This window comes from Cynoglossus semilaevis, chromosome 14 (genome assembly GCF_000523025.1).
Source record: "Cynoglossus semilaevis isolate Cse_v1.0 chromosome 14, Cse_v1.0, whole genome shotgun sequence".
Lineage (NCBI taxonomy): Eukaryota > Metazoa > Chordata > Actinopteri > Pleuronectiformes > Cynoglossidae > Cynoglossus > Cynoglossus semilaevis.
Genome location: NC_024320.1, coordinates 4,631,483 through 4,653,437, shown reverse-complemented (window position 1 = coordinate 4,653,437; position 21,955 = coordinate 4,631,483). Strand labels below are relative to the sequence as shown.

The 21,955-nt window shown below is 42.0% G+C and overlaps 1 protein-coding gene across 2 annotated transcripts in view; it reads left to right on the top strand.

The window, feature by feature from the left end:
• The first annotated feature begins 1,805 nt into the window (after positions 1 to 1,805).
• LOC103389244 (prospero homeobox protein 1-like) overlaps positions 1,806 to 21,955 on the top strand; it is a 37,714-nt gene continuing 17,564 nt past the window's right edge. The window contains exons 1-7 of one of the 2 annotated variants that reach the window (XM_025061989.1): positions 1,806 to 2,832; positions 5,148 to 5,569; positions 5,702 to 6,319; positions 6,627 to 7,862; positions 13,040 to 13,147; positions 13,524 to 13,643; positions 19,361 to 19,555. In XM_025061989.1, coding sequence (XP_024917757.1) covers positions 5,216 to 5,569; positions 5,702 to 6,319; positions 6,627 to 7,862; positions 13,040 to 13,147; positions 13,524 to 13,643; positions 19,361 to 19,555 — 2,631 coding nt within the window. In that variant the 5' untranslated portion in view covers positions 1,806 to 2,832; positions 5,148 to 5,215. The remainder of the gene's footprint in view (positions 2,833 to 5,147; positions 5,570 to 5,701; positions 6,320 to 6,626; positions 7,863 to 13,039; positions 13,148 to 13,523; positions 13,644 to 19,360; positions 19,556 to 21,955) is intronic. The other variant, XM_008324578.3, reaches the window with a different exon arrangement.

The following is a 21,955-nucleotide window of genomic DNA, read 5'->3' as shown; positions in this document are numbered from 1 at the left end:
TTACACAAACCTGGTTACATTAGCAGCATGTGATGCTGGTGTTGTGGGGTCACTCTAGGATGTAGGGTGAGGGAAACACACTAGCTCATGTCACACAAAAAACACTGTTTTTCTCACTGAGATTGTGCGTGAGAGGGGGGTGGGGGTGGGGGGGTAGAGACAGAAAGAGAGAGAATGCACAAACACCAGCAGGGTTCATTGCCTCACAAAAAACACGGTGTTTTGCTGGGGGAGGGGGGGGGGGGGGGGGGGGGGGGGGTGGGGGGGTAGAGACAGAAAGAGAGAGAATGCACAAACACCAGCAGGGTTCATTGCCACAGCATGCAAATAAACGCAGGAAGCTCAACCAGTTAAACATTAATATACTGTTTACAGTTTCTACCCTCAAACTTTTACTACTTATATATATATATATATATATGGTCAATATTTAAAGTGAACTGTTTTATATCCTAATGATTGTAAATCCATTGACATGAACCTTTCTTTTCAGTTTTTAATTATATTTGCCCCAGTTCCATTTATAATCTGGTCTTTGTGGTTATTTTGTTCTGGGTTTTTTGTTTTTCAGAATCATTATGTGTCCATGCAGATCTCGGTGGTATAAATAAAAATGACCGTCTCCTCCTCTTTTGGAAATAGTATAAGAGGATTACGCACGGACATCAGTAAACTGCACGCAATCACTCCGGTCCGTCCTATTATGATGACTTTCTCCGTCATTTCTGCTGGCTATTCTGAAACTATTCTGTACACAGTTTAACTCCACAGGCCCGGCTGATCGTCTATATCACAGGATAAAAATGTTTTATTTTTATTTTTGAAGTTTTAAAGATAAAACCTGAATGCCATTACGCACGGCGCTGGCAGTCACACAAGTCACATCTTTTTTTATAAGCATAGTAAAGTGGGTTAAAAATACCATTTTTTTTCTTTTTCTGTTCATTCCGGAGACTCCGGAGGTTTGGTTTCCGTGCGTCTGTGCAAAATAATCGGAAAATGTGTCGTTAAAAGCAAAAAGGCCCGTTTCGTCTCTGTACGCAGAGAGAACCTGTAGAAGACGGCACACACATTTGTGTCCCCGGGGTTAAAAAAAAACACATGGTTTTATATGACATTTTTGACAAGACATTTAAGCGCACATCAACCGCTGCGGTTCACCGTCACTTGTAATTTCGTGCCGAATATTTTCGTGCGTATAGTTGAGGTTATAAATATAAAATACACTTCACCAACGGCTGTGGTATTTCGTAAAGAAGTTAATGACAGCAGAGAAATAACTGCATTTACTGCGCAAATGTTTTGATCAGATCAAACAGACAACACGTTACAATCTTCATCAACTTGAGAAAATGTGGAGATAAAAAGCGCAGATCTAGAATAACAAAAAAGAAAAATATAACAGCTGCAAAAACGCTTTACTGCTGTTGCTGCTTTTTGTTATATTTCATAAAATTTAAACATTTTTAAAAATTCCGTTTCTGTGTCTCTCACAGCATCCCTCAGATACTGATCACTTTCTATTTGTAGTTTGTCTCTTTATGATGTGGTTCCTCCGAACGCGTGCATTTCGTTCGCACGTTTGGGTCGGGGCTGACTGACTGACTGACTGTGGAGATGAGAAATGCAATAAGTAAACGACGGCACCTAATAAATGTCTAGATGTAGGAAAAATCTTAACGGTTGGCTTTTGAATGTGACGATCGGAGTTTTTTTGTAATTACAAAAGTATTATTTAAAAACTCTTCCTGCGGCATGTTTTATTACAGGCCTCCTGAGAGGGAAGATTTCACACCAACGAAAGAGGAGCAGAAGAATCTTGGTCGCTGTCAGTGTGGCTGTCAAAACGCGGACTTTAAAAATAAAGTATAGATGGAGAGGAGAGGAGAGGAGACTTCACGCTGTTCTACCTGTGCGACGTTAACTCTTACCATAAGTTGCGTATAAAGGGGGCAGCCGTATGTTTCGAAGTTTGCGCACGTCAACAGTTGAAGACAGATAAAAAGCAGAATCTATTGAAATCGTATTGGTACCCATGCAGTGCATTTGCACGAAATGTGTGCACACAAAGAAAACGTCACGACGACTCTCGTAGATTTATTTTAAAAATATTTTTTTTAAATAAATGTCGTCAGAACAGGTGTTTAATTTGGTGGTTGGTGCATAAAACTAATGCAGCAGTGTCCCAAAGGCAGCCTCTGACGTTACAGTCATTCAAATAGCACAGGAAATAAAATTAAAAGTTTACAGATAATAATTCAAAGACTAATGTTCACACTCCACTCCCCCCGTCAGTTAATGAGTAAACGCTACTACAGTCCGTTTACCCTCCGCGTCCTCCTGCTCTCCACGCGCACTCCGGCTTCTACTGCTCCTGCGGCTCCTGCGCTCGCTGCCCCTCTATAAATCAATTCCTCGGTCTTCGGCTCCTCGTCCTTATTGGTCAGGTGGAGTTGTTGCCTCCCCCTCCTCCCTCCTCCGCGGCCCGTGACGCTGCGTCTTCACGTATCCTTCATGCGCGTCTCCTCCTGGGTTTCTTATTGAGAGTCTTGCCGTGTGTCAGAGGAAGAAGAGGCAAAGCCGAGAGAGAGCGCAGAAGTGTGTGTGTGCGCGCGCGCTTTATACCATACACACACTACCCGAACCGAGAAGAGAGCGGCGCACAAGAGCAGTCCCCCCCTCTTTCGCTCTCTCTATTATCCTCTGGTCTCTCCCAGTGTCTCTCTCCCTCTCTCTCGTTACGCGCTGGCTCTGACTCCGTTTCCATTTTGTCGTTGGAGTTTTGACTATTCTATCACATTACTCCGCGCGCTCGGGAAAGACGACTGAAAAGTAAGTACAAAACAGCATTTATTTGTTTTTCTTTGGAGTGCCAGTGTGTGTGTGTGACGTTTCTGAAAGTAAATCTATGTAAACAGAGAAAGAGAGTTCCAGATAGTCCAGACCTCAGTGTCTCGGTGCCTCTCGGTAGACGTTATTTGTCAGTTTGGACTGAGAACTTTTCTCTGGGACTAATACGACTGTTCCGTTTGCCGCGCGTTGACTTTGAGTCCCGTCTACGTCGTGGTTGTTCTGGACTTTTTCTTCTTAATTGATGTGAGAAAACGAGTCCCACCTCACGCAGTAGTAGCGCTTCAGTCAGAGGTGTTGTTTTTTTCGTTCTTAACTAAAGTTCCATCGTTTGGTCAAGTCCGTCATCAAACAGAAACTCTTTTTAATATGACCTTTCACCCAATGACAAACTTTAGTCTACACTCTGCCGTCAAATGTTTACAAATTATTGGCCGAAAATTTGAATTTATAATTTAGTATCATCTGATAAAAAACAGATCTCTTTTATTATTGTCCTCTTCTAATTCAGATTAACTCTTCACTTTCAGTTTGAGTAAAAATTATTTCTAGATGAAGTACACAAAGTAAAGTTTTGACTATTAATATTTCTTACAGAGACAGGCTCAGGTCCAGGGAATTCTGTATTTACGAATGAATGTGTCAAACCGCCCGGGCTCAAAATACGTAAATTACGATCACACACCGATGTGTAATAGGATACATCTTTGCTCATTAGCGGGTTCAAAATGCCGTTTAGCATCGTCACAAACTCCTCCAGCTTTAATTTGATCAAATCTCACATCAGTGCGTCTTTTTCGTTATCTTAAAAAGAGAGAAAGAAAAGTTTTCTCCTTCATTTCTTCTACTGTAGCATTTCAATGGTGATTTCTGCACAGTCCACACTGTCCCCCACACTCCGTGTCCGTGTGCGTGCACCAGGACCTCTGACCAGAGTAATGCTGGGGAAAAACCAATAAACAGACAGCAATCGCTGTCACTGAGTGTGTGTGTGTGTGTGGTCAGTGGGTGAGAGTGTGTATCTGGGTCACTGCTGGGCACTGAGTGATTTACTTGATTTAACAGCACTAGTTCACGTCACTGCATCTCAGAAACACCGGAAGTACATTTAAAGTTTTTTCAGGCAGTAACAGCTCCTCAACTTTCATTCAAATGTGACATGTTTTGTGTAACGCATTCACTGGAATGAACTGTATGAAACTGCTTCTATACCATGAGTGTCAACTATTCCGAGGAAGCAATTTCATTTGTTAAATATTTTCATACTGCCCTCTCTTTGAAATGACAGGAAAAGCAGATGCAAACAGGTGACACGGAAAAAGCAGTTAGTGTGACATGAATGAGGGAGGGTTCGTCTCATTTTTCATCGTCTCTCTCTCTCTCTATATATATAGACACTCATATATCTATATATATCGAAATATGGTTATATACATTCACACCTGAATATAGATAAATATAGATGGTAATTTTTTTTTATTCGATTAAATAAAAATGTAAATACTAAAAAAAACTTAAATGAGACCAGGAAAGGTACCTTTTGTCCATTAAATGTTTTTTTGATAATTAAACTATGAGCCTGTTATTGAGACGTGGAGAAAATGCAAAAACAGAATTTTAGAGAAACAAAAATGTATTTTTTGTAAAACAACAAAAACAAACAAAACAATGTGTGTGAAACATTTATCTGGTAGATTAGTTCTTTATACTCTTGCTGAAACCAATCACTTTATGTATTTTAATATTTTGTATGGATCATGTCATGTCTTTGCAACTTCTACCGATGGTGATGATTTCAGCAAATATGTGTTTTTCTGCAGATCGGTTTCATGTATGTAGAGTTAAACATAGATATATGAAAACTGAACAGGTTCACTTCATGTTTAAGGTTTCAAACAGGAAAATGTTAGCTGCGGTTCTTAAATTAAAGTTTTAAAACCACATATAAAAGCCAGTCTTTCAGTTTTAAAACATTTTGGTAGTTTTCTTTTTCTTTTCTTTTTTGAAGCAACAGCTTCAATTATACATTAGAAACGTAGTAACTTCATTCTTAATTTTTTAAAAAGTGTTCCTAAATATTTGGCGCTGTGTGAACATATGTTAGGCGTGATTATTTTTTAAAATTTAGTATAATGGTGGTGTTTACAGGAAGGACACACATGCTGTAGACTTGGCACAGCACCATGAGGTGCTTCTTCAGCTTCTTGCGCTCCCTCCTTTTCCTCCTCCCATGAGAAAACTGCACTGATAAGGCTAAAACAAAACGATACTAGTCTAAACCTCTTGTTTTTGACCAGGCTGACTCCTCTTACCCTGCCTGTGTCTGGGAGGACCCCTGGACATGTCCATTTAGTTACCCTGCGTGATGCCTGATCATGACAGCACAGCCCTCCTAACCAGACAGACGAAACGCCGGCGTGTTGACATCGGGGTAAAGAGGACTGTGGGTACCACCATATTCGCCCGCGCCAGGGAGACCCTGTTCGACGGCATGAACCAATCACACGGCCTGGACCAGGACGGAGACTGCTTGGTTGGTCACGGCCACGGAGGCAGCAGCAGCACCAGTGATGGAGAGAAGTCCAATGTCCTGAGGAAGTTGCTGAAGAGGACAAACTCGTATGAAGATGCCATCATGCCCTTCCCAGGTGTCACCATCATCTCTCAGCTGCTGAAGAACAACATCGTCAAGAATGGAGGCAGCGATTCAGGCTTTCAGGTAAGAACATCTCATAGACAAACTGTAGAGTCAACCTCTTGATTATCTCACATTTTACAAACCCCATTTCCACAAAGGTAGGGGCCATATACATTTTATTCACCCTTCTTCGTGTCCTGTTGCCCATCATAGGGGAGTGGAGCTCTGTCCAGTGGAGGCTCGGAGATTCAGGGTGAGGATGCCTGCAGCAACTCTTCCCGTGACCAGGACAGCCCGTCTGACTGCCTCTCTCCTGGGCCTCCTCCTCCATCATCATCGTCCTCCTCCTCCTTCGGGCGTCCACATCCTCCTCTAAGCGTCAATTCCCACGCTCCCTCCCAGCCGATCTCCTTGTCCTCCTTTGATTTTGACAGGCTCTCAGACGAGCACCTACGTGCCAAACGTGCCCGTGTTGAGAACATCATTCGAGGCATGAGTCATTCACCGCTGGTGAGGCCCATGGCCAGTGATCACAACCAAGAAGGTAGCCATGACACCGAGAGCAGCAGCAACAGCAGTAATGACCACCGGGGAGACACCAACGGCCACAACAACGGCAGCCTCAACCACGTTCGCAGTGACTGTCCGTCACTCCTGAGCTCTCCAGGCTCAAGAGCCACCGTGGTCAGTGTGGGTGAGGTTTACAGAGAGAATAAGAGGAAGCAGCGCCTGCCACAGCAGCAGCACAGCTTCACTCAGCTGGTTTGTTCCAGACAGGAGCAAAGACAGGAAGAACGACGGCAGCTCAAACTGCAGCTGGAGGACATGCAGGTTGGTAACAGAGGACAATGAGATTAGTGAAATGTGGACAAAGCTCTCTGGGGGTCGTAATCACAAAACCAAACATGTGCATGAGACAACCTGATGAGATTATAATATTGTGGTACAAATCACCACTTAACTTAAATTAAGGTAAGGTAAAAAAAAAAAATTCTTAGAACACACACACTGTTTTGGGCAGAGAATTGTAGTTGTTTTGATTCACCAAAAAACCTGTAGTAAAGAGTCATAATACCTGGAAATCCTCCTGAAGATTTCCAGGAGATATCATCCACATTATTCTTTTTTTTTATTTCAGAAACAACTGCGTCAACTCCAGGAGAAATTCTACCAGATTTATGACTCAGAAACTGAAGAAGAGGAGGAGAATGTTGAGAACGGAGAGGCAGAACGAGGGGGAGAAGACGGTAACTTGTCTGAGGACAGTATTCGCTCTGACGGCCTAGAGGAAAGGCACCGAGAGAGAGGTCGGCACGGCCACGACGAGCTCTCCGAGCTGGACCCTGGTCTGTTTCTGGACCGAGCTCGAGCTCTCCTCAGAGAACAGGCCCTAATAGATGGAGAAATAGAGGAGGATGTGGACGTCAGAGATGAAGAGGATAAGGATGGAGAACGAGTGATAAAGAGGAGAGGAGCAGGAGAAGGAAGAGGAGGAAAGCAGTTGGCCGAGACACTGAAGCAGGAGCTGAACTGTGCCGTGTCACAAGTCGTCGACACTGTCGTCAAAGGCTTCTCTTCACCTAAACCGGCGGTTAGTCACCATCACGGTTGCCACAGCAACACACCAGCTGCACCCTCCTCTTCCTCCAACTCCTCCTCCTCCTGTCCACCACCCTTTGGGCCCCTCCCATCTCTTACTCCTGACTCACGTTTTGGCAGTGGTGCCCTGGCCCTTACTTTAAATGGGGATGGTAGTCCAACCTCCAACTACCACTCCTCCAACCACCGGCTGCACTGCTTTGGTGATGTCATAGTGCCCAGCCCATTGGAGTCCTTCGGTGGTTTAAGTGGCAGACTGAGTGGTGTTCCAACACCTAATGACCAAACTGAAGCTCTGCCACTGGTGGTGCGCAAGAGTGGTGGAGGAGCTGGGGAAGACAATATGACCCCGTCTCTACCTCCCCCTCCTCCTCCCCACCATCCCTCCCTCCACCCTTCTCCCCTAACTGCTTCTTTGGGCTTTAGTCCACCATCATTTCGCCACCCGTTTCCTCTCCCCCTCATGGGATACCCCTTTCAAAGCCCACTCGGGCCACACGGGGGTGGAGCCGGATACCCACCTGGGCCAAAGGACCTCCATCGCTCCTCCCCTGATTCCCTGGACATGACCCGGGAAAGTATGAGCCTCAGAACCAAAATGGCATCCCTGGGAGGGAGGCATCTGGGTCACCACCACCACCACCACCACCACCATCATCACAGACAGAGTTCACCGGGCCAACATGGACCAGAGGGTCTGTCCCTGTCCCTCATCAAGTCAGAGTGTGGAGACCTGCAGGACATAGCAGACATGTCTCCGTACTCAGGCAGCTCTGTATCCTTCTAACAGTGTTTGTATGAAGATGTTTAAACCTGAGTTCAGAAGTTTCAAAAGTTTATCAAATGAGTCCAAAAGGCTACATAAATATACATACGTGGACAAAATAGTCCAACATTACAAACAACTGAGAAATCAATCAGTCTTAGCTAAAAGCTATCCAGAAAAATACACAGGAATGCTAGGAATAGAATAAAAATATAAATAAGAATTCAGCAATGTAGTATATATAAATTAGGCCAAGCTCTGCCTGAATCCTGAAATGCAACCAAACATTTTGCTGGAGCAATAAGAAAAAAAAATTTTAAAAAGTTCTCGCCCACGCCATGAAAATAAAAAAACATATTTGCAGTAATAATACAATAATAAACAATTAGCTAGATGTCTTCTGGGCTGTAACCAGAGCAGCAGCAGCAGCAGCAGCAGCAGCAGCAGCAGCAGGCAGCCCACTCTGGAAGTCTTCAGCATCAATTAATCTGTATTAATTGCTTCCTTCTTGTTTCCTTGCTGAGTAGGGAAGATAAAAAGGGGCGCACACTGGGTCTTGCAAGAGGAAAGATTAAAAGCTGCTCTCTTTCCAGCTCTTTCAAGTCGCTGCAGCAGGTTGTGGTGTTTAAAGGTGCTGAAAAGGCCAACACACACACACACACACACACACACACACACACACAGAGAAACACACCTGAGACACTCCTAAAACACTTGTGCTGTTTGTGTCTCTTTCATCACAGAGACTTTGTACATAAAACTCAAAGCAAATCATATTTCACTTTGTCTGTGCACGTGTGTGTATGTGTGTGTATGTGTGTATGCGCTGTGTGTTAATGTGCATGTGGGTTGTACATATGAGCTCAAAGCTAATCATATTTCAAAGAGCATAGGGGGAAAAAGGGGAGGAGGAAGAGAGGGAGGTGGAGGATAGGTGAATGCTCGGCCCCACTGCTTCCTTCTTCCTGACAGTAGCCTTCTGTGTCTGTGTTAGGGTGTGTGTGTTAGTGTGTGTGTGTGTTTAACTGTTCCTGGTTTAACCACATACAGAGAAGTGTGACAATCAACATGGTGGCACATACACTACTTCCTTTTTTGTTTTGTTTTTGCCGTAGCTCACCATTCTCTCACCAAGTCTTCCAGCGGCTGGTCTACTGGCCGTGCACATCGTTCTGCACACAAATATAGACACACACACACACACACACACACACACACACTCCCTGTACTGGCCTGTGTCTGAGGGCAGGTGTCTGCAGGTAACCGTTTTTTCTCTGCTTTCATATGGAGAGGACTTCTCTCCCCCAGCCGACTAGGCAGGCACACACTTTGACCAGTCCCATACACACACAGTGAGACACACACACAGGCGTGCACCTATGTTTGAAGAACAAAGCCAAAAGAAAAATAAGACTTTGAACCCAACAATGGGGACTCCTTACAACTGTGATCGGGATTTGATCCCTGTGTTGTCTTCAAAGGCAATTTAGATGTTGCTTTAATAAATTAAAAAAATATTTGACATGTCTCTTGTTCCAGCTGAGCCGTTTCATTCCTAAATGTGTTTGTATTCATTTAAAAGAATATCTGAAAGCCTGGCATTAGTATTTCAAAGACACTGACCATCCTCCGACCTTACTTTTATTTCAAGCTGACTGACAACAAAAAACAAAATACTGTATTTTTGTAACACCAGTGATGATTCAACATGAGCTCATTCCCTTTTCACATGCAGTCCATTCTTTTGGTTCTTAATTATTGCCAACCAGGTTCTGCCTCCATTCTTGGTAAACTGGTTTATTTGAAGAATGTCAAACACAAATTTTTTCCCCTTTTTGTGAATAAATCTTTTGGAAAATGAATTGTAATGAAAAAAAAATCATGAAAAAAATCTAATTTGTCTAATTTGTTTACACCTGGATGTCTTTATTCTTGGAAAAACTAAAATCTGCTAACTGGTACTGACTGAACAGCATTTGGGATCCTAGGCTTTTTGACCAAATTTGGAAAATGTATTCAGTGTGGAGGTAAACATCTTCTTTGTATAAAGCTCAGACTGTGAAATGTGGATTTTTAACGATCCAATAGAAGATAGGTGAAAGAGCAGCTTTAGGTTCTCTCTTTGTCACTGACGATGACAGTGAAGGTAGTCTGTCATTTTTTTTCTGTTGACTTTTTTTTGATGCAGAGTTTAGAACCATGCTTTTTTGTAAAAGTAGAATTAGAAAAACCTAAACAGCATAGACCTCTCAGCCTGTATACAGGAGGTCCTGGACAGGTCAAAGATCTGTTCCGACATTGCAATATAATTTGATTTTCACCTTAAGTCGGACCTTACGTATTACATAATACATCACAAAATACGTAGGAGAACAGAACCTGTTGGCTGGTAAATGATTGCTTTTACATGGAGTTAGTCCCAGCAAACAACAATGAAGACCACACGGAGAGTGTGCTGCAGAATCCTTTATTGTCCTCTGCTGGTTGGTCTAACAAAACCATGAATTTTAACTGACAGCACTGAGTACAAAATGATAATAAGGACATTATTCTTATCATCATCACTACTCACAGCACTACTCACTCACTTAGGCAAACAGCTTTGACAGATATCCCATTGGAAGCTGGCATATTGTTACGCTGTTAGCAAGCAAGTTACACTGATCTCCTGGTTGGAGAAATACAACGTCAAATAGTCTGTAAAGCAGCACATTTCTGGTTTAGGAGTTCTAGGTCACATGTACACTAAGTATAAACACCTATTCTGCGCATGAGGGTGAAAATTGTATTTGTGAGGCTGGGATGTTCCGTACTGGTTATAGTTCCTCCGAAACGTGTGTAAACAACCACAGACAACACACACATGTTCTTGTACACAGCCGCTCTTTCTCTCTCTCACTCAGTTCTCTTTAATCCTTGCTGTGGAGCTGAGCAGATGTCGCCCTTTTATTTATGAATCAACCCTCCGCCCGTTCCCTCTCTTCTCTTTCCAGTTCCAACCACTCAAATACATATACACACACCTGGCAGTGAGGTCAAGTTACAGCCGATACGAGGAGCTCTGTGCAAACACAAACACAAGGATATGTTGAAGAAGATGAAAACACAGAACAAAAAGAAAAAAAGTCGCCAATGTCAGTTGTTCACTGAGCTGCACCCGCTACAGTTGTTAAAATGTGTGTAAATGTTTGCAGTTTAGAGTCCGCGCACCGGCAGATAACAGATGAATAAATGAAAATGCGTGAAGTAATCTAATGGGCATGATTTTTTTTCAGTATTCAAAAAAAGTTTTTAACCAGTGTCGGTTCTTTGAGTGCTACTAGTTTTCATGTCGTTTTACTCTTTATTTATGTTTGTGAACACCAGCGCAGTGTGTTTCCACAAAACACGACAGACTGAAGACAGCGGTGTTACCTGACCTAAGCAGAGACGCGGTGTGACAGGTTGATATGAATGTTAACTAGGTCATGGTGTTGTTGTTGGTGTTGACCACCTAATGTGTCTGATGCTCAGTGATTCAATGGAGATCACTTTCTTTTGTACCACCTAACCCTACAGACCTTTCTTGTTATGGTGGATTGGTTAGTAACTAGTTCATCTAATGTACACTGTCACTGTTGAACAGATGGGCAGGCTCCAAGAAGCCATACATTTACTCCTAACTCCTGTAGTATGTACAGTAACCTAACAGTTAGGTGGTGCAGTGTGTTAAAGTCATTGGACTTTACACACAGAGTTGGTCTGATATACAATCATCAGCAGTGAAAGTCAGGATTCTTTAACTTGCGCTGAGCTGACAGGGAGCTTACGATCACGGGAAGGTATTTGTATTGGAACAATTTGAAATATGACTAAGAAAAAAAAGGGTTGAACCTTTAGGAAAAAATGTGGTGGCAAAACAGATTTGATGAAGGCAGCGCCTCAGAGTGAAAACAAATCCCAAGCTAAGCGTTAGATACAACAGTGTTTATCTTTTTTTTCTACTTCAACTTCAGTAACTTCTCTTCTACTCGACTGTTAATGCAGCTCTTCCTCTTTATCCTGTCGCCGTTTTCAGTCATACAGGGCCCCCGAGGGTTTTTTCTATGTGTGTGTATGTATACGTGCGTGTGTGTGTGTTTGTCTGTGTGCTAATTGACCTTGCAGGGGGTGCCATTGATTGCCTCATCTTCCCTGATAGATTATAGGGCTGTTAATGTGGTGGGGAAATGGCAGCGTGGAGGGGCACAGCTGTTGTGACACACACACACACACACACATACATTGATGCCCCTGAAACCACAGCCTGCCTCTGCAATTACTATTTTCCTTGTTGAGACAATGGGATTGACATTTGTGCAGCAAAGCTACAGAGATGCAGCAGTGAAATGTAGGATGTGATCTAAAACCAGCAGCTGCTCCTGCTGGTCGCTCAGGTCTGTACAGTGAGGGAGGCAGATCATGGGCTTTTGTCTTCATTTCTAAGATTGTTTAAATTGACAAACTGCAAATCTAATGCATGCTGCGACAACTTTGTTGAAAACAAGGTTGTGGATCAACCTCTGTCTGCAGAAATGTGACCTTAATGTAGTGATGTGCTGCCTCAGGAGGTTAATTAAATATATAACATCACTGCAGGCCGTTCTGGCCTGTGCCTTGTATATGACCACAACCCAGGAACATGTATAGGAACACTGTATAGGACACTTTGACATCACAAATTTCGGGTGAGCCCAGAGACTCGTGCAGTCGTGTGAGTGCAGCCGTCCACCAAGATGCGCCAGCTCAGATATTTTCATGTGCTGCATTTTATTTATTCTCAGTCTATATTTATGAAAGTGAAAGAATTCAGTTGTTTAAGATTGTGTGTGGGATTTTTAATCATATTTAAAAAATAATAATAATTAGTTAAATATTTTTATATTACATTATTATTACATTTATTATTATATTTTTATCAGTACATTTTTTATTACGTTTTTTTTATGTCTTTATTACTAGACATTTCAGGTGACCCCATTTGAATTTGTGGTAACACCACTTGGGGCAGCGACCCCAAGGTTGAAAAACCCCTTTGTTGTTTGTCACGACTTGGTTTTTTGACCATAAACGTGACATACAGTCAGTTGTTTTAAAAGGAGGATTTCTGTGCACTGACTTTTCTGCTCTTACTTCCCTTCTGGTTCCTTGACACTAAAACATTTCAGATTCAGGAGGGTCTGTCTCCCAACCACCTGAAAAAAGCCAAGCTGATGTTCTTCTACACGCGTTACCCTTCCTCCAACATGCTCAAAATGTACTTTTCTGACGTCAAGGTAAGACTGTGCCCTTTTCCTTTTCTTCTTTACGTTGTTTTCCTTCACACTTAAGCCATTTAGGAAAATGTCTGAATCAATGAAATGACAGAAATGCTTTATACAGTATCTTTAGTTGAAATTTAAAAAGTTGAGATTGTGATTTTAAAATTTTTCTCTTTTTTAAGCCTCTCTTCAGCTAATTTGGTTCTTCAAAATGTCTCAAGAAGTTACTGTAACATTTCACTTTACCTGCCAAAAAACTGAAATGCTTTGTTTGTTTAAGTCTCAACTTAGTTGGTTTTTGTTTGATGATTTACTTCATTGGTAAGGCACTCTTCTGTGGTCTCCCACACTGTCAAAGGATTTGACATTATTCTATCTGGCCTTCTTTAAGGAACGTTTGGAAATACACAACGGAGTCAGACCAGTTCCCACAGAAGGGTTCCTCAAACGGTCACGTCTGTGTGACACAATGAAAGATTCTGGCCTTAATCAGCCCAGGGTTAAAAATAAAGTGAGACAATAACATCCTCTTAATTTGCTTTTCATTTCTAAATCTCTGTTTCCTCTGTTCCAGTTTCAAAGAGAAACAAAACAAAGTTTTACATGTTGGCAGATAAAAGACGAAGAAAGAGAGAGAGACATAGAGAGAGACACACAGAGAGAGAAATATGAAAGAGTTAAAGAGTTGGTGGGAAGGGTGTGTTTAGGTGATGGGGTGTCTTGAGAAAAAATGACAGAGAATGTGGGGCAAACAAATGGAGGGGGGTCGACAACAGAACAACAGCTAAAAAACAAAGGCGCTGATTGTTTGGTGTTTACACTCAGCTACATGTTCAGTAAAGGAGCATACGGCCGAGAGACGGATTCAGGACACTGGATTCAAATGAGCAGCTCACTCGCACGCACACACGCGGACACACACGCACACACCAGCTGCCCTTTGGCTCACGTCTGAGGCGATCACTTCCTCATGGCAGTGCCACATCCTCATTGGGTGCCATGGCAACTGGTGTCTCTGGGACACTAGGTTGTTAGGCAAACACAGGGGTTGCTAAGCCAACCTGCTCCCAGTGCAGTTAAGTCTTATTTGTCGTCCACCGAGAGTCCAAAAGGTGATAAAAATGGACCTTCATCGTAAATTCACTCAAAGTGTAAAAAACATCATATTTAGTGTTGTCGTCTGAATAAGCTCGACCCATCTTAGTTTAGATGCACGTTTCCAAATCAACAAGTATAAAGTGAAAGTATGGAACTGAAGTATATGAACAGTTGGCCTATGTTGGCCACATTCCTGCAACTCCTAAACTCTTAATCCCTGCGTGCCTGCTCATTTTGCACTCACTTATTTTTGCAAATCATATCAGCAAATCATGACCAGAAGCTGAAGAATATAATATAACGTTTAAGCCAAAAAAAAAAACTACATGCAGTACTTTAAGTTCAGAGGCCATGTTGTTCAGTCCTACCATACAATGCTTCTGTGCCTGGGCAGGAGAAAGCAGCCTGCCTCTCTGGACGTTTCCTAATGCCAGGTTCATATCAATCTAGACTTCTAAAATATCTGCTTATTTTTCCAGATAAAAGATTGATAGAACTACTTGAGTTCCCTTTGGGGTATTACACTTTTATGAAGTGGGAACAGTAAAGAACTACTTGAGTTCCCTTTGGGGTATTCCACTTTTATGAAGTGGGAACAGTAGTGTACTGACTTTCATTAATTTGATAAATATTTGATGTTGATATTTGACATTGTAATTTGTAATGTATTTAATGCCAAGTCACCCACACAGGCAGGTTAAAGAAGCACGTTCAAAATTCGTCCTTAAAATCGTCCAAAATGACTTTTGAAATATCTTAATTTGGACAGAATTAAATAACAAAAGGATAAAAATGACCACATGAAACCTGTTGAAGTGCCATGACCGGTCCTAGAACCAGAGTTTTAACATTCATGTGCTACTACCTAAACACTAACCCAAGCTTAAACGGAAGGTTTGTAAAGTTGCTGCGACCCATCTGTTTACATGGCCTTCAGTCAAAACACAAAGAAGAAAATACTGATTTCCTGTTATTAATTTGCATGCAAATAAATGAGTAGGAATACATTTAATTTTAATTGAGCGGTAATTCCAGATAATCCTGCTTATTTTTCCGTGGGAGGAGCTGTGGAGATAGTATTTCACTTAATGAAGAGTGAATCAGGGATAATCCGCACCGTGATGAGCGAGAGTGTTTCTTTGCGATGCTGTAGTGTCGTGTGCGCCTGTCCTATTTCATTGTCCCATTGCATTCATTACACTCATAATTACCATATTTCTAAAATCCAGGTCATCACTCCCTCCAGTTTTTTTCTTTTTCTCATTCACTATCTCTCTCTCTCTCACTCTCTCTCTTTCTCTCTCTTCCCAGGAAACAATACGTAGCATGTGTTTGGAGGATCAGGCAGATTTACTGTAAAAGAATTAAAGCCCTGAATGGCTCCCCTTAATTGGACTTGAATGGAGTCTGTCTATTAGAAAACTGGTTCTTAAAGATGAGCCTTTTAAACACACACACACACACAGTTTCTGCTCGCACTTGTGTGGGAAGTGGGCTGAGCCGACAAACGTTTTAGGCACAGATGAGCAAACACACACACACACACACACACACACACACACACACCACACACACACAGATCCTAATTGCATAATGAAAGCTCTTGCCTTCTGACCAGACAGTCATATATGTTTGAAGGAGACTCTGGGGGGCGCTGCTGCTGTCTCGTCTTGGGAGAGTCAGGCAGAGTAATTAAGGCCGTGAGTGAAGACTGGAGGAGTTGGGACTAATTAGACACTTGCTCACTCAGTCAGTCCCACTAAGGATTTCCCTGCAGCTACGTATGGTCTTCCACGTCCACTCACACAAAAACATAGCGACACATTTGTCTTTAAGTGAGAACCCTGAATACTGGAAGCTGTCGTATCTGCAGCAGTCATGGAGTGGGCCGTGAGACAGACATTTAAAGCAAAGACAGGACATGTTCTCTGTCCAAATGGTAGTACATGCTTTTAGAAGATTGCTGGTTTGTACTACAGATGGCTCGATAGCACTTTTCCATTTTCGATACCGATACTGCAACTTGGAGTATGTGCTGATACCAACATCAATCCAATAGCATGCCTCGGGCTGCTGTTGCTGAGGTGATAGTGTCTCTGTTTCACACCATGCCACACAAAGTCGCGTTGAGCATTTTTTTCTTAGGTAATTGAACTGGACGGGCTGTCGTTTTTTTTTCATTGTTCGATCCTAAAATCGGACGAATCTATCCTCACTATGAGATTGAGGCATCTCTAGTTTGAACCACTGTATTTCTGAGTTTCCTTGTTTCTCTCGGGTGCAGGTTTTGTCCAGGTTCTATGTAATATTTAATAGGAAGAAATAAAGAAAGGGTTTATTTAGTTTAACTCAGTAAACAATTTCCTTTTTGGGATTATTTTGAATAATTAATCACACAACTTCTTGTTGTTGATGGGTCATTTTGTCATAAAAGTGCCAAAAACGTTAGGACGTGTCTTAGCCCAAATAAAGGAGGAATCTGTAAAATTAAAAAAAACTCTGCTACCATAGAAGAACCCCCCCCCAGTAGACAGTATTCACAGTATTCGCCAGTCTTTATCTCTCACACAGAAATGTCCTGATTAGAGCAGAGAAGGCTTGACGTGTTTACACAGTTAGAGCAGAAGCTGTTCATCAACAGGATCCACAGGAAAGGTTTGTGTTGATTGTGCACATTCATGCTGTCCCCTCCAAACCCTGCCAAGCTGCAGTGGATCTGGTTGGAAGACTGCACAAAAAGTCTTCAAGAAAGTGCGTGTGTGTGCATATGTATGTATGTGCCCCATACGTATGCACACACACACACACACACAGAGAGAGAGAGAGAGAAACCAGAGAGGGGTTCAGACAACCTGACACATTCTGCTCTTTTTGTTGGAACCTAAAATGGCAAACCTGCAACTCAGCATTTCTCTATTCTCTTCACGTCTTTTGTCTGTGTTTGTCTCTGTGGTTTGTGCTGATGTTGATGGACTAGATGTTTGAGCGTGTGTGAGGGTGTGCTCGTGGCGGGAGCGTTTGGTGTGTGTATTGTGCAGATTGTAGAGTTTTACCTGTTGAAGTCCATACTTTTATAAAAGCAACCCATCAAAGAGCAGCTGTATGAGAAATACAACAAAGTACCTGTAGAAACTACACTGTGGGGGGGACCATTACATTATATATATATATATATATATATTATATATTTAAAATATTTTCGGTGTCTCCAGTCAACTGGTTGCAGGTTTGTATTAAGACCAGGTAAAACAGGAGCATCCACCAAAGGTTTGGTCTTTGTTAACGAGGATGGGTCCATTACTGAATTACACATTTTAAATTTTCTTTTTTTTTAAATTACATGGTTGAAAAAAAGAAAAGTAAAGATGATAATAATCATAAAATCCTAGCTTATATAATTTATATTTCAGTAATTATCAGCAACATAATTGCGACCATGTTGCACATATGTCGTTTGCGTGTCAGGTTGCTCTTTTGGACAGATGACATTGTCTTGTGTGTGTGTGTGTGTGTGTGTGCGTGTGCGTGTGTGTGTGTTCAATTGCTGAGTGATCACGTTCCTTTCGTGCAGCTCTTTTGTGGGTCAAAACACACACCCCTCTCCCCCACCTCTCCCCCGCCCCCATCGTCCCCTCATCCCGCACATTCACACACTTTCCCCTTTGGACAGAATGCTTTGTAAAACCAACTCCCTCTGTCTCAGACACACACACACACACACACACACACACACGACCCTCTCCCCAATTATGCTCCATTATGCCCCTGTGAACGTCTGTTATCTTCTCCTCATGTCCGTCTCTCTCCTCATTCCGTTTCCCTACTACTGACTCACACTTTCTCTCCATCTCTGCGGCTCATCCCTCGTCCCTGTGAGACAACGTCTCGTAACAATACTGAGCTTAATCTCCGTGTCAAAGCCGTTTTTCCTCTTCAGCGAACACACACACAAACACTTAGCGAGGAACAGAAAGAGACTTTCACTGCTGTGTGCCAGAGCATTCCTTGTGAAAAAAAAGGCAGAGCTGATATTTTACAGACAGAAACTATTATAATTGACCCAAAAAATAGACCCAAAAAATCAAATCAAATATAAATAAACTTTTTTACTCATTTTTTTCCAATTTAATAATTAAAAAAAAAACTTTTTTTACTCATTTTTTTCCACTTTAATAATTTAAAACAATTCTCAGTAAAACAAGAACAGTTTATTTTAATTAGCACTGTCCAATGACTTAACATGGTCAACCATGATTAGTTGTGATCATAATTTAGCATGATTATTCATTAATAAACTAAGAAAAACATTTTTCTGTATTTTGCTGGAACTGAAACCAAATAACAGCATGTTGATGTTTTTTGCGTCACACTCATTTTAATTTAATAATCCAATAATAGAATTCATAATAAATATGGAAAAATGTCAAAGAAGATTTATAAAAGTATAACTCAAAATCTAGCTTCGAGGAGTTGGTGGAGATTAGTCATGACTGTGCGTCTTGAAAGTGGCCTGTAGAACAAATCGAGAATTTCTTTTTACTGACTGGCCAGTGAGGCTGCTGCGACACATGCTGGCGCTCTGCCCTGAAGTTGAAGCCTCTGAAAACATATGCTCTGCTTCTGAAACAAAATGTTTTCCCACAGTGTGTGCAAATAACGACCTGAGTGTTGATTGTGTATAAGAGCACAGGAATATGAGGGAACGATAGGTTAATAAACAATTATTGGAATAAACAGGAACACATGAGCAGAAACAAGCCGCTCATTTTCAAAAAAAAAAAAAAAAATCTTTTAACTACTTTAACCCAGTTTGACTGGATTTCAGGGTGGAAAAGTAATATGGTTGAGTTTTTTCCAGACCAGCCTCTTCAGCCCCCCCTTCTGTTTGTCTTTAAAAAGCGAGCCCACGTTACTGGGACCAATGTAGCCCACGTGGCCTTCACCTGCTGTTCATTGTCTGACCACTGTCTCTTCTTCATGGGTCATCAAACTCTGTAGACAGATCTGTACTTTGTGAACTTACACTAACTGAGACTGAACAAATTGTTACACACAGACGCCCAGTATAAACACCATCCTAGACTTTGGGAACTGATCCACTGACTTGTAATTCATTTTGTTCCGTTCCAGTTCAACCGCTGCATCACCTCCCAGCTGATCAAGTGGTTCAGCAACTTTAGGGAGTTCTACTACATCCAGATGGAGAAGTTCGCCCGACAGGCCATCAACGAAGGCGTGACGGGGGCGGAGGAGCTGACGGTGGGACGTGACGCAGAGCTCTTCAGGGCGCTCAACATGCACTACAACAAGGCCAACGACTTTGAGGTAAGACGGACTGGGAGGAAGGATAGGAGTAATTGGCTGGAATACATTTTTAATCAAACTACGATGAAGCAGGCTACAGCAGGGCCCACACTCATACGCCCTCTACCAAGTCAGCTGTTCAGAGCGCGACAGTCACTTAAGGATTCTGCTGAGGCATGGTTTTCACTGTGTGTGTGTGTGTTTGTGTTCGATGAGGCGAAAGAGGACGCCGCTCCAGGCACGGGTGTCCTTGTCAGAGCGATTCACACAAGTCACATTCTCTCCCCCGCTTCTTCTTCTTCATCTTCTTCTTCATCTTCTTCTTCATCTTCGTCGCTGCTACAGTTGAACTGTCGCCAGCAGTGGCAGCATTTACATGTCCATTAGCAGGAACATAAAACACACACACGTGAATAGCAGCTGCGTCGCATGCTTTGCATAACGAGGGTAAGGTAGCTTTTCACAGGTGTGTATGTAAAAGAGGCTCCACAGAAAATAAACAACACATGCAAAACATTTCGGACTATTTGGGGTTTTTTCTCTAATAAGTAGGGTATTGTGAGGGATCACAGTGTGAGGTTCAACTCAGGGTCAGGGACTTTTTTTAGCCCTTTAATCACACATTTTAAACCATTTTAAATCAGTCTTTTCATGTTGATTTATTCACCTCTCTATTTTTCACTGCAGCCAGGTTTAAAAATCAACCTGAGATCATTTAAAAACCAAAGCATCGGCAGACAAACATTACAAGAAACATAAAATTAGCCTAAATTTTTCCCTTTGATATTGTTGCCATGCAGTTTGAGGTGTTAATTAATTTGCTAGTTTCTTTATCAGCTAATGAATTGGAAAAGGAACATTTGAAAACATGTCCACAGCCTGAGAATTTTCTAATTAATACGAAATAAAAACTAGGAAGAGACGCAGAGCTCCAGTATGAGAAGCCTCTGGCCAAAAAAATAAATAAAAGATTTGTTATTATGAGGAACTTTTTTAAAATAAATTACAGATGTTTTGGTTATTTTTCCTCGTCTGCTGTCAACTGAATATTAAAGTATATTAAAAGAATAGAGTTTTTTTAGGTGAACTACCAGTCATAGCATTTTTGAATTCACTTCTTAAACAACCTGGCATTTGAAAAAAATCAAATATGTTGAAAATAATGTAATTTAACCTGTTGGGCCATAGTGCCCCCAAAACTGTACACAACATCTAACATCCTCCATCACTTAATCCTTTAGGTCATCACAAGAGGGCGGGATTCATCCTTGTCTTACTCTTATCCATAATATATATATATATAATATATATATATATATACTGTATATATATATATATATATATATATATATATATACATATATTAACCGTACTAGCACACTTCAATATATGTATAAATATATATATATTGAAATGTGCTTGTACGTCTTGGGATTCTCTGGGTTAAAATATACAAATGTGATGATTAAAAAGTGCTGATGGGGGCTTCAGTGAAAACACAGGTAGGTGACCAGTGTTTCGTCCCCGTTCCTCACGGCCTCCTTCTTTCTCACTTCACCTCCCTCCTTCTCTTTCACCTTCCTTACATCCGAGTGCCTGGAGGGAACATTTGTTTCTGGCTAGGGACTCTCTCTCTCTCTCTCTCTCTCTCACTCTCTCTGTGTCAAACTCACAGGCGTGAAACTGGAACCACGGCCGAATCAGCAAGTCTCCCGACACGTGCACACAAAAGTCTTCTCCTTTTGCCAAATTTAGCATCATCATGGTTCCACCTTGGATTGTCCCCCGTCGTGCAGCCCTCCTCCCTTCCTCCTTTCCTCCCTTCCTCCTCCTCTCTTCTTCCTTTCCTTGCTACCTTCCCCCATTACTGCTGAATCTGTCCTTTGTCCAGTCTGTTCTCTGCCTCTCATCTTTTATCCATCCTTCATCGTACTCTTCCTTCTCCTCCTTCCTTAATTTCATCACATTTCTTCATCCACCTGTCTCGTCTCTGACAACCTTAGTCCCAACAATACAAACCTCTGACCTGAGGCACATTAGGAGGTCACGGTTGGCCCTGCAGTGTTAAATCATTTGCATTTTTTAAATGATTTCCTGCTTTGAAAATAAGTAAATCTTGATCCACAAATAATAGATGTTTTTTTTTAAATTGCTTTGACAGGTTATTAGAAAAAACACTTGTCATATTAGTCAACGCACGCTACGCTTTCTTTTAGTAATTGTATATTATTGCTGTGCAAAGGTGAGACCCATTCGTGCAGCCCTTGTGTGTGTGTGTGTGTGTGTGTGTGTGAACTGTCGTCTTACAAAGTCTGCATAAACTAGTGTCAGTAATTATAGGAGCTTCACTAATAACCCCGACCCTCCACACCCCCCCACGCCATATTCACCACTCTCTTGACCCCCCGCGCGCCCCCCCCA